Here is a 19,234-nt window from a genome sequence, read left to right as displayed (position 1 = left end):
TTTAGTGCAAGTTGTTAAGCCATGTATTGTGTTATATTAAAGCCCACTGTACTATGTATATATTGCCTTATTTTTAATGAAATCGGTATGGGAAAATATTAGGTCAAAGATGGTATAGATGTTTGAAAAACCAAGATAAATTTTGAAGTGTGTATACGTATTTACACAATAGGCTATATAATAAGAATGAAAATTCATTGACCAACCTGTCATTATGCACAAAATTGTGAACAATGAACTCTATATTTTCTGATATTATCAGTTTTGTACAACAATTCTTAAAATTTATTGCGAATAATCAGTTTCAATTGGTTAAGAATAGGGAAACAAGTTTTCTATGTAGTAATTTCTAAAATTTTGTCAATTCTATCTTTTATACCATTCACATCAGCCTCCATTCATTTTAACTCATTTGAATCTGAATCTGACACTTTGCCTTTGCTTTTTTGCTTTTTCCCTTCCCATTAGTCAGGAAGGTGGTGAAACTTGACGGGTTCATCATTGTTGATTTCACACCCCCGAACCAGACGACTGAAGCATCCGGGGGCTCGTGTGTCTAACAATTGAATTATCATCATAATGAATATACATGAAACATAATACTTTCATCACCAACATTACATATAACAACTAGCATTGTTCACATCAAGTACATTGTTATAAGTTACATAGTTTCAAGTTTTAAAAGTACGATAAGTAATGTTACACAAAATAAATCAACACATTCTTGCAAATCCTTCCTGTTTAACGAGTATCTGAGAATACAAGTTATTTTGAAAACGGTCAATATATATAAGGTTGGTGAGTTTATAAGTAAGGTTGAATAAAAGTCTTTGTATCTTTCGTAAAAACCCAGAAAATCCGATATTTTCTGTAAATTGTCTGAAAATGTTGTGAAAATCAAGTATAAATGCATGTGTGAATTTCATAGTTATAACTCGTATAAGTGTAGTTTAGATTCATTGTATTGTGAATAGGTGATAGATGTATATGAATATTTTCCCCAGAAAATCCAATATTTTCTATTTTATAACAATGTCTAGGTTCTTGTATCGTTAAATAAGTCGTTTTGTATTGACACAACCAAAGAGTTAATCTTTGATAGGTTAAATTTGGTATTGAATCCTTATATGAGCCGTTATAACCATGCATGATAATGAATAGGTTGCCCGTCTTGGCATTTTTCCAAATGTCGATATTGCTCAAGATTTTGTCGCCCTAGACTAGGCTAGTCTAGCTGTAGCTGTCACACCCCAAAACCGAGAACGGCGGAAACGTTCTGGGGCGGAGGACGTCATGTAACGTATCACAACACAGTAAATGTAAATAAGCAAACAACATCATCCATTGCATTAAATATAAAATTTTAATACAAGCGTCATCTGTACATTATAGACACCAAAAATAACGTAAATCAAAATAATAAGATGAGTCTTGGATACGCTCCATCTTCTCAAAAGCTGGCCTCGATACCTGTCTACTGATGACCTGAGAATACAAGTTATTTTGAAAGAGTTTATCAGCATTAAGCTGGTGAGTTCATAAGTATTTTAGTGTCGGTATTTGTCATCCAAAAATGTTTGAACATGTATCAAGCATAAGTTTGTAAAAGGTATGTAAAGGTTTGTAAGTGTTTGTAGAAGTTTGAATCTCTCAGAAAAACCTATATTTTCTATTAAAGTAGCCTTCTACCAAGGCTTAACTGTTTTGCATACTCGTTTGTCGTAAAAGTGTGTAATTTACCCAAGTGTAACTATCTTTTAACAAAATATAGTTTGTACATTAAAGTTTAAGTGAGGTTATCACTAAAAATGTAATGGGTAAATCATTGTAGTACTGTAGTTTTGTTTTATAGGAACTACTGCCATACTAACTACCTTAAACCGGATTTATATTAAGGTATCATGTGATAAATTGCACCATACTATCGACTGGTAACAACGACAACGTATAGTCGAAAAATAAGTTATGACGTTTGGCATTCGCAGACCTGTCGGTCCCACTGTAGCTAGCAGCAAGGTGTAGGATAGTCAATCCAGTATAGATCTATACGCAAACTCAACGCTCTCCCTCCAAGAGAATTCTGGCTACAACTCGGGCCATGACATTTAAGGCATGCTCCGATACAGTGGATCACAATCGTTAACGTATTAATGTAAGGGTAATGTTTCTTGTTCTAGTATAGTTGTATATGTAATGTTCTAGAAAGTATTGACTCATGAATGAACTGACTCATTGTATGATATCGCGTTCTAGTAACGGTTCTAGCATCTTCCTAAACTACCCATATGGTAGTTTACTAGCAGTCTAACTGGTACGTATGGTCATGGATGTATACCCTTACTAACTAAGGGCGTGGGATGAACTGAAAAGACCTTTTATGACTATATATGTACACATGATATATAACTAATATTTAAACGTCTTTCGGACGAATACCCAAAATCCCACTAGACCACATCTCAAGGCGCGAAAAGGAAATAGGGTGGATAGCCTTCCTAAGTCTTTTAAACATTTCTTATATAACTATACATATAGAGGCATGCAATTTATAATATAAAAGCATAAATGAATTTTGTAAGACATTTGAAACATAAACATTATTTTAAGAAAAGATCGACTTGATGTCGATCTATAAAACAATTTGAAGGCATAAGTATGATAAAACAGTTTTGAGTATAAGGAAACATTTGATTGAAACATAGTTGTACATAAGTTTGAAAGGTAATGTACCGAGTAAGATGTACAGTGTAATAAATAGTTTAAAACATATAAAATGTTTATAAAAGTCATTTGAAGGAAACTGTTTGGTAAGACGGCTAATGAGTAGCCAAATCTTTCGAATGCTGTATATTAATCACATGTGATTGATGTAATAACTAGCGTAATTCTACTTATTAATCGCCTGTGATTGATATAATCCTAGCATGATTTTACTTGTATTCCCCCCCATAAAGCATTTAAAAGTAGTTTAGAACATTAGTTAAGGGGTATGAACTCACTTGGAAGTTTGAAGATAGCGAGATGGAAAACCGGGCAGAGTTTCGTCTCGGGAAACGGATTTTTCTCGGGATTCTCGGGAGTAAAATCGACCCTCGGGACTTGAGCAAAAAGACCAGAGCTTCGGGTTTGAACGGGCACGAAAATCGAGGCAAGATCGTGAGAGAAAGAGAGGAATGATCAAATTTTTCGGAAAGGCTCGCATCCCTTTTATAGGGGGCTGAACTGCCTCCGTACGCGGGGCGTACGGGCATACGCATCGCTTACGTATTTCGGATGGGGCGGGTCGGATGGGACGGCGGGTCGGGTAGCTTTGCATAGGGCGACGTGGCCGATCCGAGGCCGTGGTCTCGAGTACGCGGGGCGTACGAGGGTACGCGGTGCGTACCTCGGCCCTAGGCTGACTCCCCCTTCGGATATTACCAAGATTTTTTTATTTAAATTTAATTAAAATTTATTAATTAAACTTCAAAAAATCATATCTTCTTCATACGAACTCCGTTTTCGATGTTCTTTATATCCCCGCGAAGGTGAGACTACGATCTACAACTTTCGTTTAGATTCTGTTGGCAAATTCCAAAATTATTTTTATTATTTATTTATTAAAATGACGTGATTAAGGAATTTCTTTAAAAATTCATAACTTCTTTATCCGACGTCGGTTTTTGCCAGACTTTTTACCGCTGAAATACCATTGACGAGACCTTAAATTCTCATTTAGGTCATCCCGGCCAAAAGTCGCTCGATCTCCGATTCGAGTTTTTAGCTGTCTACTGTTATATCTGTAACTTAGAAAAATCACAACTTCCTCATACGAAGTCAGATTTGGACGTTCTTTTTATGTACGTTTACGGTTTGATGATATCTAAAAATTTCATTTAGATATCTAAGGCCAAAAACTATTGTATTGAAACTTTGTGTTTTACGTCTATCAGTGTTGCCGGTTTTTGCCGAGAATCTTCGGTTGGTCATAACTTCTTCGTTATAACTCGGATTTTAGTGTTCTTTATATGTTTGGAAACCTTGATACGATTCCTACTACTTTATTTAACCCAAATAAGATTTTAGGAACATTATATTTTGACCCAATTTTGATTGGTTTTACATTACATTGTCTCGAAATATCGGGTTGTCACAGTAGCGAACAGCTAAAGCATGGGTGGTCACACCGTATATATCTATACACAAACTCCCGCTTTCCCTCCAGGAAACTCTGATTATAACTACATGCTACGATTGTACATTCAGAGGTGCCAACCGACATGTCTCATTAGAGTCTCAATCTTTTTGTATTATGCTTAATGTTTACGTATATGTGGTATGTTTTCGTATTCGAAAGGTACATATATAAGTATACGAAGTTTAATGATTACGCAAGGTATAGTTACGATCTATTAGCTTGTGAATTTCATTCCAAACCCAATTAGCATTTAAATGGACCATAAAGGCCCAATAACATGTACGAGGGTAATTTAGGCCAAATAGGCATGTAAGTAGGCCACAAAAGCCCAATAAACATGTAACCCATAAATTAGGCCCAGATTAACATGTAAGTGGGTCGCAAGGCCCAATAAACATATCATGGAAAAGTATTGGGCTCAATATACACATGAATGGGACCTTAAGGCCCATTGGCCATATAATGTGAATACTAGAGACTTAATAGAATAGTTAACGACACATTTCATCCATTCGTATTGTTCTGGGAGTTTTTTTAGCTCAAGGTTTATCAAAATTTTGATAAAAAGTCTTCTTTTTGTAAAAACGACATTATTTGTCATAAGCCTCAAATTTTCATTTAAGGCCCAAAGTTTTGTAAAAATGACATTTTAGTCCATTATTTGTAAAAATTTGTAATTTTGTCCTAAATGTCTAGAAATTCATGGTTTTAGTTCAAAATAATATATTTTAACATTTGAAAGCCCATTTTTATGGAAAAGTGCATTTTAGCCCCTTGTTTGTAAAAATTTACAGGTTCGGCCCAAAATTTAATAAAAATTTCCTTTTTGGTCCAATTTGGAAATAAATGTTATTTTCACCCCTAAATTTGGTTTATTTACATTTATGCCTTAATTTTTGATCAAATAACATTTTAGTCCCAAAAATTTCCCTTTTTCGCAAAATTTTGGGCCCAAAACCGTGAGGCCCAAAACTTTGGCCTGTTAACCTAAAACTTACGTTTTTTGCCCTTTGGAAAGATGTAACATCCAAAACTTTAAGCCAAATTTAAAATTTTCCAACCACTAAAATCCAAATGGTGTTATATAAACTATTTTCAAAATGTTATTCATCAGAGTGTCCCAGAAACAAAATCATAAGGATGAGGAGCGGCACAGTCATGCCTTTGCCTTGCCACGATCTCCTAGTGTACCTGAAACAATAAACTGAAACTGTAAGCTCGAGAGCTTAGTGAGTTACCCCCAAAATACCAATACCACACTAATAATACCATGCCAATAACAATTAACAACAACATGCATAATGGGCCTCCTGACTGGACCGCTTTGCATGGCCTACAGTCTATCTGGATCAATCCCAAGCCTTCGGTGTAACTGGGCCGTCATACAATCTCAAAGCCTATCTGGACCGCTCATCGAGTATGTTGGCCTTTAGCACAGAGCAGGACCTACTCAACCTCAACGAACCAATAACCATGTACACATGAATAACATATTCTAGCATATATATCGGGTATAACTATCTCATAGATCATCAATCATACCTATCTCATATACTGGGATACCGACCTAACCAGGTCACCAACATACCAATCTATCGAATCATCATAGCATAACAACATTCTGCCCATCTTGATATCGAACTAACATACCATAATCATATACATCATACTATAATCAGAATATCAACCTAAAGGGCCGACCTTGGTGCCTTAGATCGTATTGACATAGTCAGGATAACTCACCTCACTAGTGGCTCGGGATAATACTGTCCACTCCTCCAGATATAGATCCAACAGCCTCGCCTGTACCCATGAGTGACCCACTAAATAAATACTCAATTACCAAAATGCCTTTGGAAGGCACAAGACAATCCCCAGTCAAAGTCAAAGTCACTGGTCAATGGTCAACAATCCATGTTATCCTATTGCTGAGCACAACATTCCCCTCATCGAGTCCCTACTGATTCAATAATTACTCGACTCGACTCATTGAGTTTCTAACAAGTTCGTCGAGTCAATACGCGACCCAATGCTTAAAAACCTAAACTGACTCACTGAGTCATCTCCTAGACCCGCCGAGTCCACACGAAACCAATTCGGACAAAGACCCTACTCGACTCGCCGAGTCATTTCCCAAACTCGGCGATTCCATACGGTTATTCCCATGATCAAACGATACAAAACTATTCTTTCGTTCCAACCAGTAGATCTAGGTCCCTAAAGTGTATTAGCAATGTAAAGTTGCTACATTTACGTATTTGCATGCCTCAAAATATGAATCCAAGCTTGAAATGAAGCTCTACTCATATGGGAGGGTTCTTTAATGGCCATACAAGAAACTTTATGAACTTAGGACCCAAGCAAGGTTCAGATCTGAAGTTTTAACTTCAGATCTAGCTAATACTCCACACTCCCTTCATGAATATTCTAAAGAAAACCCTAACTCCTTTCATGAAAGGTTCTAATAAGAAAAAGATCAATATATCAGCTGGTTACCTCCAAAACATGCCCAAACTGAGATGGATTCAAGATCTACACAAATTTCCTTGATGCTAGTTGCTTGATCTATAAGTTTCCTTCACTAAATCACTTCTCAAAGCTCCAAAACACTCACAAAGCTCACAAACACGAAATTAGGGTTTTTGGCTCTCAGGGGGTGATAAGGGACAGTGGGAGGCTCTAATTGTCCAATATATAGGGTGCAAAAACCCTGAAATTTAGGGTTTCCTCTGCCAGCTCCTACTCGTCGAGTCCCTTTCCCGAATCGTCCAGTCAACTCATTAAATGATGTGTCCCAACCCGCTTCTACTCGACGTGTCATAGCATCAACTCGTCAATTGGGGCGTTACAATTCTCCCCACTTAATTTAGACTTTGTCCTCAAAGTCTGTTGTAACGAATAACTCCGGGTAATGCTCCCGAATCTCCGCTTCCGGATCCCACGTCCACTCGGATCCCCTATGATGTTCCCTACCTTCACCGAAGGTATCTCATTGTTCCGCAAAACTTTCATCTTCCTCTCCATAATAGCCACCAGTTTCAATACATAATTCAAACGCTCATCAACCTGAATGTTATTCAGTGGTATCATTGCCTCCTGATCTATAATGCACTTTCGCAGCTGCGAAACGTGAAAAGTATAGTGAATGCGACTAAGCTCGTCTGGCAGACCTAGTCTGTACGCCACCTTGCCAACCCTAGCAATGACCCTAAACGGCCCAATACATCGGGGGCCCAATTTTCCCCTTTTTCCTGAAATAAATCACGCCCTTCCATGGAGAGACCTTCAAGAGCACCATATCATCAACCTGAAACTCCAAATCTAATCGGCGTCTATCAGCGTAACTCTTTTACCGACTCTGAGCACTCTACAGCCGTTGTCTTATCAACTGAATCTCTTCGGTGGTCTGCAAAACTACCTCCATCCGACCCATTACCTTTTGTCCAACCTCACCCCAACAGATTAGGGTTCTACATCTCCGACCATACAACGACTCAAAAGGTGGGGTGCCAATACTGGAATGATAGCTGTTGTTGTAATCAAATTCTGCAAGAGGTAAGTGGGAATCCCAACTCCCTCCAAAATCAATGACACACACCCTCAACATATCCTCGAGAGTCTGAATGGTCCGCTCATTCTGCCTGTCGGTCTGAGGATGAAATGTTGTACTAAAGTGCAACTGCATGCCCAGTTCCTCGTGGAACTTCTGCCAGAAACGAGAAGTAAACCTGACATCCCATTCGGAAATAATGGAAACTGGTACCCCGTGCTGAGCAACGCTCTCTCGAACATACATGTCGGTTAATTTCTCGGATGAAGAACCTTCCTGAACTGCCAAGAAGTGAGCACTCTTGGTTAATCGATCAACGATAACCCATATAGCATCAAATTCCTTCACCGTCTTCTGCAACTTAGTAATGAAATCCATCAAGATTTGACCCCATTTCCACACGGGAATCTCCAAGGGCTGTAATAGACCATGCGGTCTCTGATGCTCGGCCTAGACCATCCTACAAGTCAAGCACCTCTCGACATACTCAACGATTTCTCGCTTCATACACGGCCACCAGTAACTCAAACTCAGGTCTCTGAACATCTTGGTGGCCCCTGGGTGAATGGAGAAATGAGACTTATGAGCCTCCTCCAAAACGGTCTGTGTGAATCCCCCAGACATCGGGCCCCATACACGACCATAACAGGTCATTAATACCCATCCATCCTGCACAAACCGGTTGCTTTCACCCTTAATCCTTTCCCTTTTCCAATTCATTGGTCTCATACCCTCAACCTACGCATCCCTGATCAAACTCACAATCGGAGGATCCATGGCTATCCTCATACATCTCGCTGGGGTGGAAGACCCCACTACCTTGTGGCTCAAAGCGTACGTTACCACATTTGCTTTACCAGGGTGGTAAAGGATCTCACAATCATAGTCCTTGACTACATCTAGCCACTTGCGGTGCCTCATGTTCAGGTTCGGATGGTCTATAATGTGCCTCAAACTCTTGTGATCCGTATATATGGTACAATGGACCCCATATAGATAATGTCTCCATAACTTGAGGGCAAAAATCACCACCCCAACTACGAATCATGACTAGGATACCTAGTCTCATGTGAGTTCAACTGCCACAATGCATATGTAATCACCCGTCCCATCTGCATAAGGCTCCTTCAGGGAGAGTCAACACTGGAGCTTCACATAAACGCTGCCTGAGGGTCTCAAACGCCCTCTACTTCTCGGGGTCCCACCGGAAATCCACCCCCTTCCTCGTCAGACGAGTGATAGGTATCGCAATCTTGGAAAAATCCTGTATAAACCTCATGTAGTACCCTGCCAATCCTAAAATGCTTCTGATATCTGAGGGAGATTTCGGAATCTCCCATTGCATAACCGCCTCGATTTTGGTTGGATCGACCAATATCCCCTCCTGGTTAATGAGGTGTCCAAGGAACTGGACCTCTCGCAACCAAAACTCACACTTCGAGAACTTGGCATAAAGCCGTTCTCGCCTCAAAACTCCCAATAACTCCTGCAGGTGCTCCTCGTGCTGATCCCTGGTCTTGGAATACACTAATATATCATCTATGAATACGATAACCGAGCGATCTAGCATCAGCCTACAAAATCGGTTCATCAGATCCATAAACACTGTTGGCGTGTTGGTGAGCCTAAACGACATCACCATGAGCTCGTAATGACCATAACGAGTCCGAAACACGGTCTTCTCCACGTCTTCCTCTCTCACCATGACCTGGTGATATCCAAACCTCAAGTCGATTTTGGAAAACCAAGATGAACCCTGTAACTGATCGAAGAGATCATCTATCCTTGGGAGTGGATAACGGTTTTTCACTGTTAACTTGTTCAACTTCCTATAATCGATGCACATCTGGTGCGAACCTTCCTTCTTCGTAATGAAAAGGATCGGTGCTCCCCATGGAGAATTACTCGAACGAATAAACTGCTTACCCAGCAACTCCTGCAACTGAGATGACAACTCCTACATCTCTGGCGGTGCCAAACGGTACGATGCCTTAGCGATAGGGGCCATACCTGACACAAGATCAATCCCGAACTCAATCTGTCTCTCCGGAGGCACTCCGGGTAACTCCTCCAAAAACACGTCAGCAAATTCTCTAACCACCAGGACCTCTGAAACCGAAGTTTGGTCCCAGACCCGTGTATCCACCACATACACTAAGTAACCAGAGTACCCGTGCTGAATATACTGCCAAGCCCGGGCTGCTGAACAAAACCCTGATCCTACTCTGGTGCCCTCACCATACACCACCAGTTCTCCCCCACTTGGGGTTTGAACTACAACCCGCTGCCCTTCACAATCGATCATGGCGCCAAAACGACTGAGCCAATCCATCCCCACACACACATACTTCCCCCCATGGGAATAAGAATCAAATCTATCGGGAAGGATACCCCGAAAATCTCCAACACACATCTCCAGTAAACCAAAGCAGCAGAAACCCCGTGTTTGTTGGCGATAGAAACTCACAACGGACACTCAAGCTCACCCACTGGCACATTGAACCCCCTACCGAAAGTCTGAGATATGAACGGCCGACTCGCCCCCGAGTCGAATAAAACCAATGCAGTAAGGAGTTTACTGAAAACATACCTAAACATAGGTATAATAGATAAGCATAACACATATATAAAGACTAAAATAAGAGATAGAAACATACCAACAACCACATCCGATGCTGCCTTGGCCTCCTCAGCCGTGAGGTGGAAAGCACGCCCCTGAGCCTTCAGAGGCTCCATCTTGACAGGCCTCCCTTCTGCAATCCTCAAAGTAGCTGGTATGGAAACCTATGCCGGTTTGGCGACAAGCTGCGGAGAGTTGGTCTTCACATGACCAACTTGATGATAGTGATAACATATCCTCATATCTGCTGGAGGGGCGCACTGGAGACAGTCCCTGCCATAGTGCCCCTCCTTGCCACATTTTTGGCACCCACCACCTGCTCAACAAACCCCTGAATGACCCCTGTCGCACTTTCCACAAGCACGGCTATGCTGACCCCTGGTTCTAGAATCAATGGTCTTAGACTGCTTCGGTGCCGACTGAGATTGTGCCGAAACCTGACACTGCTCCTTCAACTGCAGCTTTAACTCCATCTCACGCCGCCTAGCGGCTTCCTGAAGATCCATAAGAGTATTAGAACGTTGCGTGGAAACAAACTGATGGATATCGGTCTTAAGCATGCTCAGATAACGAGTCATTTGAGACTTCTCAGAAGCAAACTCCGGGCAAAACATAGACCTCTCTGTGAACACTCGGGTGATCTCCATTACCAACTCTCCATCCTATTTCAAAGTCAAAAACTCCTGAGCAAGGCGCTCCCGCTCCACACGTGGAATGCATCAAGCACGGAACATATCCATGAATCGCTACCAAGTAATACCAGCTCTCTGATCATCAGTGTACGACCCAATCATCAGTCTCCACCACTCCTTGGCCCCAAGCCTCAGTAGGTTCAAGGTGCACCTGACCTTTTGGTTAGTAGGACATGAGCACGTGAAGAAACAGTTCTCCACGTTAGATAACCACCTCATAGCCCTGATTGCATCCTGGGTACCATCAAATGTCGGGGGCTTCATATTATTGAAGTCCCAATAGTGAAAAGCCCAGTCGGCTCCTCCTACACCCCCTGTCGCGGTTACAACTGATGTGGCTACAACGGCGACCGTCTCTGCTAAGGCTGTATATCACTCATCAAAGTACTCGACCATATCGGTCTTAACCGACCCAAACATCTCTGGTAGTTATGCTCGAAATGCCGCGACAATCTCATCATGCAGGATCTCTCGAATCCAGGCATCCAACTACTCTGTCCCTATATGCATCACCGGCTCAGGTGCTACAGGCACACCCTGACCTCCGTTTCCTGATCCTGATCTTGATCTTGACCCGGATCCAGTCGCAAAACATCTCGTCATCACCATACTGAAAATATACCAAAGGCTTCAGAAAAACATAATATCAGGAGACCAATTCTCATAAACTCTAGGGGTTGTGACTTCCTTGCTACACGTATGGGTCCTGTGCTTTTAGTAGTACGGGCCCATACTACCTTCCACACCTACCCATATTTTTCCCAAGTATAATCACAAACCCTAATAATATACATAATCATGATGAACTCTCCATCCTCACTTCTATAGGAGAACTAAACATCTCATTACTGATGTACTGACTCTTCATAACTCCGCCATCCATGAAACTTTCATTAACCCTGTAGCACTAGTGTATGCTAACCATACATAACCCTAGACCTCATAGACTTTCGAATATCCAAGCTGGCCGTAAGCATAAGACCAAGTCTAACCTTCTCATGCTATAAGATCTTAATTATATATAGCCGAGATGCACACACCATAAACCACAGTAATGATGTCAATCTCATATAAAGAAAACCCTAGCAGACATCATCTAATCAGGAAATTTCTATCATGCAATCCCTTAAAATCCCTAGCCTAGTACTAGCATGCTATTCTAACATATCATAATATCAAATAACTGTATTGTATTTTAGGGTCTACTTTCTGGCTCCAGCTGATCGTACACTTCGCATCCTCTATCCATTATTTCATCATGGATACAAACCAAAATAAGTCATCCATCCCGAACACCCCAAACACTCCAAATGATCCGTTAGCGAATATTGACTACATGCAATTGTTATCATCCCTTGTTCAACAACAACCTCTATTCATCAATCTTTCATATCACCCACACTACTATCAACAACAACAACCACCACAATACGTTCAGCCCAGATTTCAATCTTTTCAACAACAACCTTCTCCGCAATTTCAATCCCAACCTTCCCAACGTCAACAAACTTCACAACCATCTCAAGTTCCATTATCTCAACCTCAACCCATAAACCTCGACAATGACGACGACGAACAGGTTCAAAAAACACAACCAAGTCGTAGAAGGCAAAAAAAAAAAAAAATCAAAAGATCCAACAAAAAAGAAAAATACGCAATGGACCGAGGAGGAGGAGGAGGCAACTTTAGCTAAAGCTTGGATTTTCGTATCACAAGACGGGGATGTCGGCAACACACAAACGGGTCAAAACTTTTGGAATCATGTTTTAGACCACTTCTACTCATTATTAGGAATGCAAAAGAGCCGTACATACGACTCGGTCAATGCAAAATGGCGTGACCTTCGAGCGGCTTGCACCAAATTTAACGGCGTATTTGACAATCTTAAAAATATGTATCGAAGAAGTAGCAACGATTTCAACATTTTATCACCACGTTGTACCAATACAAAATTACCAACAATGGTAAACCGTTTGCCAACCAAAAAGCGTGGGAAGTTTGTCGCAATGGTCCAAAATGGGTCATTTATCCGGAAACGGTGCATTCGGGATCTACTACTGGTTCCTGGGACGGTTTTGTAGTGGTGCCCGGTGTGGCACCGGCAACACCTAGTTTTCGTATATGCAGTGTAATTTTTTTCAATTTTTTTTATATATTGGCAACTACATAAAAAAAAATCGGCAGCTACGTAAAAAAAATTGGTAACTACGAAAAAAAATTCGCCACCCAATTGGATCAACCAAGCCCAAAAATATATTTATAACTTATACTTATCAATTAGTAGTCCAAAAAGCCTATTAATTTTAGCCCAAAAAAACTAGTATAGCCCAAAGCTCATTTGGATAATTGGATATTTGGATCTTTTGATCCAATTGAGAGAAGGGCAAAAAAAAAAACTTGCGGCCAATGAGATAGAATAGCAAAACAGAAAGAAAAAAAAAAAAAAAAAGAAAAAAAAACATCCACACAGTGAAGACTTGCGGCCGATGTCGAATGTGATGCACGCTCAGCCCTCACGAAGACTTGCTTGGTGCTTGATGCTTCCATTGCTAATTCCTTCTAATCTCTTGAGTATCTTGTTGATTGAGTAGCAAAAATCGATTCCCAATTGTTCAATTCGACTCCAAGTGACCAAGCCCTAGTTAAGAATGAAACAAGTAAGTGTTTGAAAATTGAAATTTTACCAATTTGTTTAGATTGAAATTGCTATGTTTTTATCTTGAATTGGTGAAATTGCTATGTTTTCATTGATGTTATTGATTTATTGATTGATTTGGAGAAATTTTACCAATTTGTTTAGGTTGAAATTGCTATGTTTTTATCTTGAATTTGTGACATTGCTATGTTTTCATTGATGATATGGACTTATTGATTGATTTGGTGAAATTTTACCAATTTGTTTAGGTTGAAATTGCTATATTTTTATCTTGAATTAGTGAAATTGCAATATTTTCATTGATGTTATTGACTTATTGATTGATTTGGTGAAATAAAATTGCCATGTCATATTGTCTTTATTGAAATTCAATTTTGATTTGGTGAAATTGCTATATTTCTATGTTTTGACTTTTGATTGAAGCTATTGGATGATTTGGTGAAATTATTAGTTATTTAGCTTAATGTTGAATTGTAGGTTACCCTTGGTGGTTTTCTTACCAAAAGACCAAGACCTAATATTAATGAAAGTGGTGAAGGATCTTCCCAAACACCAATCACCAACCAATCAATTCCTTCGGTCTCTAATGCAATTCCACAAACACTATGCTCTAATGAAACTAATGATGGTGTTGATTTTAAAGATCTTCCAAAGGACCCGGCGGATAGTGATTACAAGTTATGCCTCAAATATAAGAGATGATGTAAGAAGGGCATATTTGCTTCAAGGACCTTGTCAAATAAGGTTACATAAGTTTCCAAAAAAGAAAATAGGTGATAGATTAAGAAGCTTTAAAATAAGGCTACATATGTATGCGGAGACCTCATGGGAGAAAAAGGAGGGAGAGATGCATTTGTTTCCCAAGGTTTTGATACTTGGAATAAAAAAATTCATTTCGAACTCATGTGGGTAATTTTGATAGTTTTCACAACAAAGCAAGAGAAAAGTGTGACTTTTTATTAAGAGAAAAACAAGCTATTAATGTAGTCTTGAGGAGGCAAACCGAAGCGGAGGACCATAAATATAAAGCGCGATTTCGTGTTTCTATTATTGTTGTTAGACTTTTATTGAAGACCAGTTTACCGTTTCGTGGTAATGACGAGTCGGTTAACTCGGAAAATAGAGGGCTTTACATTGAAGTGTTAAAAGCCATTTGAGAGACTAGTGAAGATATTTTCAACAATACTTTAGAAAATGCTCCTAAGAACAATCAACTAATTTGCCCTAAAATCCAAAAAGAACTTGTGCAATGTTTTGCACAAGAAGTACTTTTGAGTATTCGTCAAGAGATTGGTCAAGATGTATTCGCTTTATTGGTTGATGAATCTAGCGATGTCTCAAAAAAGGAACAAATGGCTATTGTTTTGCGATATGTTGATAGTCTTGGCTTTGTGAAAGAAAGATTTATTGGAGTTGTGTACGTGAAGCATACATCCTCTTTGACACTCAAAAATGCCTTAGATGAAGTACTTACAAGTAATAAGTTGAGTTTTCGTCAGGTAATTTATTCTTTACTTTTTTGTTACTTCAATTTAATTTAATTAGCTTTGTGTTATATTCTTTATATATTTTTCAATTTTTTTAATAGATAAGAGGACAAGGTTATGATGGGGCTAGCAATATGCGAGGGAAATTCAATGGTTTGAAAGCTTTGATATTACAAGAGAATGACACAGCTTTTTATGTACATTGCTTTGCACACCAACTTCAATTGGTGGTTGTAACTGTAGCAAAGAAGCATGATGGTGTTAGTGACTTTTTTGAGCAAATTTCGTTGGTGGTTAATGTTGTTTGTGCATCGTGTAAAAGAAAAGACTTGCTACGGGAACAAGCAAGACAAAGGGTGCAAAAAGGCTTATGTAGTGGTGAAATTGAAACGGGAAGAGGATTAAATCAAGAAACTACACTTGTTCAGGCGGGAGATACAAGATGGGGTTCACATTTCAACACACTCACAAGTCTGATGAAGTTGTTTGCGGATGTTCTTGTGGTTTTAGAATTTGTGAAAGTGGATGGAAGGTCATTGGCAAACCGCCAACAAGCGTCCGGAATTTTAGCATATTTTCAATCTTATGAGTTCGTGTTTTACATGTATATGATGTATGACATTTTACACCTCACGGGTACATTATCAAAGCAACTTCAAAAAAAAAGATCTAGACATTTTAGAAGCGGCTTCGATGGTTAGAGGGACAATGGACGCATTGCAATCTTTAAGAGACACGGGGTTTGCTACCATTTTGCCAAAGGTATCCTCTTTTTGTCAAACACACAATATTGCTACTCTGGAAATGCAGGATTTTTATATTGGTGCGAGAAACCGTACGACCACAAAGACCAATAGATTTCACTTTGAGGTTGAAATCTTCAACACGGTGGTAGATATGCAACTGACAGAATACCAGGATCGATTTAGTGAAACAAGCACACAATTACTAGAATACATGGGTGCTTTGAGCCCTTGTGATTCATTTTCACAATTTGACAAATCAAAGTTGTTGAAGTTGGCTAAGTTGTACAAGTATGACTTTGATGATTCGGATTTGATAGATCTTGAAGGACAACTTGAGATATTTTATCACTCTTCCATCAAAGATGAGCGTTTTACCACTTTGAAAGGAATTTATGAGCTTTCTCGTTTGATGGTTAGTACGGGGAAACATCGGTCTTATCCTTTGGTTTATAAGCTTTTAAAGTTAGCTTTGATATTACCCGTAGCAACCGCTAGTGTAGAAAGATGTTTTTCGAAGATGAAGCTCCTGAAGACCGACTTGCGCAACAAGATTGGCGATGAGTTCTTGAACGATATGTTGCTTTGCTATGTTGAGACCGAAGCACTTGTGAAAGTTGAGAATGAAAAAGTAATGGAACGGTTTCAAAAGATGTCCGCACGAAGAGGACAAATTTAAATTGTAATAGATGATAGATTGTTGTTATGGTTTTAACTTTTATGTAATGGATCGCTTATTTGTATTAGACATAATGAATTAGTTTTTGGTTTTATATTATGTTTGACCGGAAAAAAAAATTCGGCAACACCTACTATCAATTCCTGCGTCCATCCCTAACTGGTTCCAAAAAAAAGCCGAGAATGTCCGTGTCGAACATTGGTGTGAACATTGACCTCAATGATGAGTTCGACGCGACCAAGGGGAATGGTCCACCGGACGTCCAACTTTGTCGACCACCGGGAAGGGATAAAGCGAGAAAGAGGGTGTCTTCTAGTGTTAAATCTGTTGGAATAGTGTCTAAGGCTATAACTATATTCGGTGGTGCATGGTCCTTTTGGGTTGCCTTCACCATAGCAACTTGAAGGATGATTTGTTAAGAGAGAGTAAATATTATAAGGAATAATATTTAGCTATTTGATTAATATAAGTCATAGATTAATTGGTATTAATTTGGTGACTTAAAGAGATTAATTAAATAAGAGGGTATAAACTGTCAATTGTTTGATAGTTAGACTTTAGACTATAAATCCATTAGGATGGACTTTGGACGGTTTCTAAGAGCTTTAGGATAGCTCAAAATAGTCCATAAGGATATCTATGGAATGGATTTGGATAGCCTTAAGTGAAGATTATCCAATTAGGGTTTAGGGTGAAACCCTTAAGGAGTCTAAAGGTATAAATAGGCCCTTGGGGTGTGGAATTCGTGGACAAGCTTTCAGAACCTAAAGAAAGGAACCTCTGGCCGAATTCCATCCCCTCTCCTCTCTCCTAAATCATCTTGCTTGCTATTGGTGTTTGTGAACCATCAGAGGAGTGACAATTGTGACTCTAGAAGCTCCAAGACAAGAAGATCAACAAGGAACTCAAAGGTATGATTCTAGATCTGTATTAATGTTATTGTTTAACCTAATTAGCCATTAGAAGTCTTGGATTCAAAAGCATGTTTGATAGAAAGCCTAGATCCAAGCAATAGGGTTTTGCATGTGCACATAGGAAAATTCTTATGGCTAAAACCCAACAGTGGTATCAGAGCCTAGATTGGTTTTCTACAAATTGTTGCTTGTATAACTGAAACAAACCTGCAAAATTCGATTTTTTGGTTTTTGAGTCACTGACTCGTCGAATTCCAAAGTGGACTCGGCGAGTAGGCCTGACTCGGCGAGTCCATTTGTGTACTCGGCGAGTCCAAGCGTCAGGAAAGGCCAGATTCGGGATTTCTTTGTGTTTATCTTATCCAAACTTACCATAAACTAATTAGATCAATATGAATCCGTTTTTTTGATAAATATAAATGTTATATTGATCTAGTTAAAGGTAATTATCAACTAATTAAATATTTAGTTTCTTTATATGATAATTAATTAATTGTTTTAATTATTTTTGGTAATTATCTTCAAAGAAATCAAAGATAAATCAAATAAAGATAATTAAGATATTAATTGTTAATTGAAATTATTTGTTATTTGATCCTCCATGTTTTTAAATGTTTAAAACCTACCCTATAGTTTTGAAATTTAAATTTGTGATTAAAAGCTTTAATTTAGACAACTTAAATTTCAAACCCTAGATTTTGAAAAGTTTAAAATACAACCCTATACTTATATGACATTATTAGAATAATATATATATGTATAACTAAATGCTAGTCTTACCGCTAGTAGACCTCATTCACGAAGCCGATCTATAAGGTGGGTATAAGGTTGCGGCCTATAAAATGGCGCTTAATGGGTGTACACTCACACCCACCGCTTGCTTGATTGGTGGAGGGTCGTTAGCCGAACGGGTAGGATAGGGCAACCTCATCCTCTCATTAAAAGTATAATAAGAAATACGAAGTAACTAAATTTTTTATAAATTTCCCAATCTTAGTTACTTTAGGAAAAGTGAATTGATGCAATTCCATGAAATTACACTTTGCACCTTGCTAAGATGTTAGTGGAGCGTGTGTGGTTTACCGGCACACTAATTGGTTCTAAGCGAAGGTGGCGGAGGGTGATTCCTTGTTTATCATAGTTCGGTGGAGCGTGTGTGGTTTACCGGCACATCGAATAGGTGATCGTAACAATGAAGGCACCATGTAAATTTGCATGGTAATTCACACCCGCTTTGTGATCCTCGGCATCCCAGTCACAAACAAGAGGGGCATATCGAGATTTAAACATGCCATTGAATAGTTCAATGAATCTCATCCGAACCTAGGAATTCTCAAAAACACTTAGGACTAAAAGTTTAAGTTTTGTGATGGAGAATTAGTGAATCGTCATTCACTTACCTTCAATTTATTTGCATGTTGGATTACGGCATCCCTTTTCTAGTATGTAAATGTTATTGTTGGATCCTAGCCCTAATTTTTCTTATTGGGTGATAATTAGGGATTCTTGTTCTAATCTATCTTTGTCCTTTCTATAGATGTCAAACGCAAACAACGCTGCTGCTAGTTCTTTCACGTTGATGAGCCTTTGCCAAAAGGTCACCTTCGATGGAACGAACTTTGGCGAATGGATAAGATACATTCGCACCATTGCTCGCTATGAGGATAAAGAGTATGTCCTCGACGAGAAGCTCGAGAAAATCAACCCCGAAAT

At 39.2% G+C, this 19,234-nt stretch overlaps 2 protein-coding genes across 2 annotated transcripts in view; both read left to right on the top strand.

The window, feature by feature from the left end:
- The window catches only part of LOC145039065 (disease resistance protein RML1A-like), a 16,461-nt gene extending 16,360 nt beyond the window's left edge, over nt 1-101 (top strand). Inside the window, exon 6 of the mRNA XM_078987207.1 lies at nt 1-101. This exon is cut by the window's left edge and continues 180 nt beyond it. The gene's annotated coding sequence lies outside the window, so the exon portion shown is untranslated.
- Nucleotides 102-15,893: 15,792 nt separating this feature from the next.
- LOC145007820 (uncharacterized) lies at nt 15,894-16,607 on the top strand. The gene has a single exon (XM_078966544.1). The coding sequence runs from the start codon at nt 15,894-15,896 to the stop codon at nt 16,605-16,607; it is 714 nt and encodes a 237-aa protein (XP_078822670.1).
- The last annotated feature ends 2,627 nt before the right edge of the window (nt 16,608-19,234 follow it).

Source organism: Lactuca saligna, chromosome 1 (assembly GCF_052625555.1).
Source record: "Lactuca saligna cultivar CGN05327 chromosome 1, ASM5262555v1, whole genome shotgun sequence".
In the NCBI taxonomy this organism is placed as follows: Eukaryota; Viridiplantae; Streptophyta; class Magnoliopsida; order Asterales; family Asteraceae; genus Lactuca; species Lactuca saligna.
The sequence above is the reverse complement of the archived record's forward strand: the minus strand, read 5'-3'. Positions and strand labels throughout refer to the sequence as shown.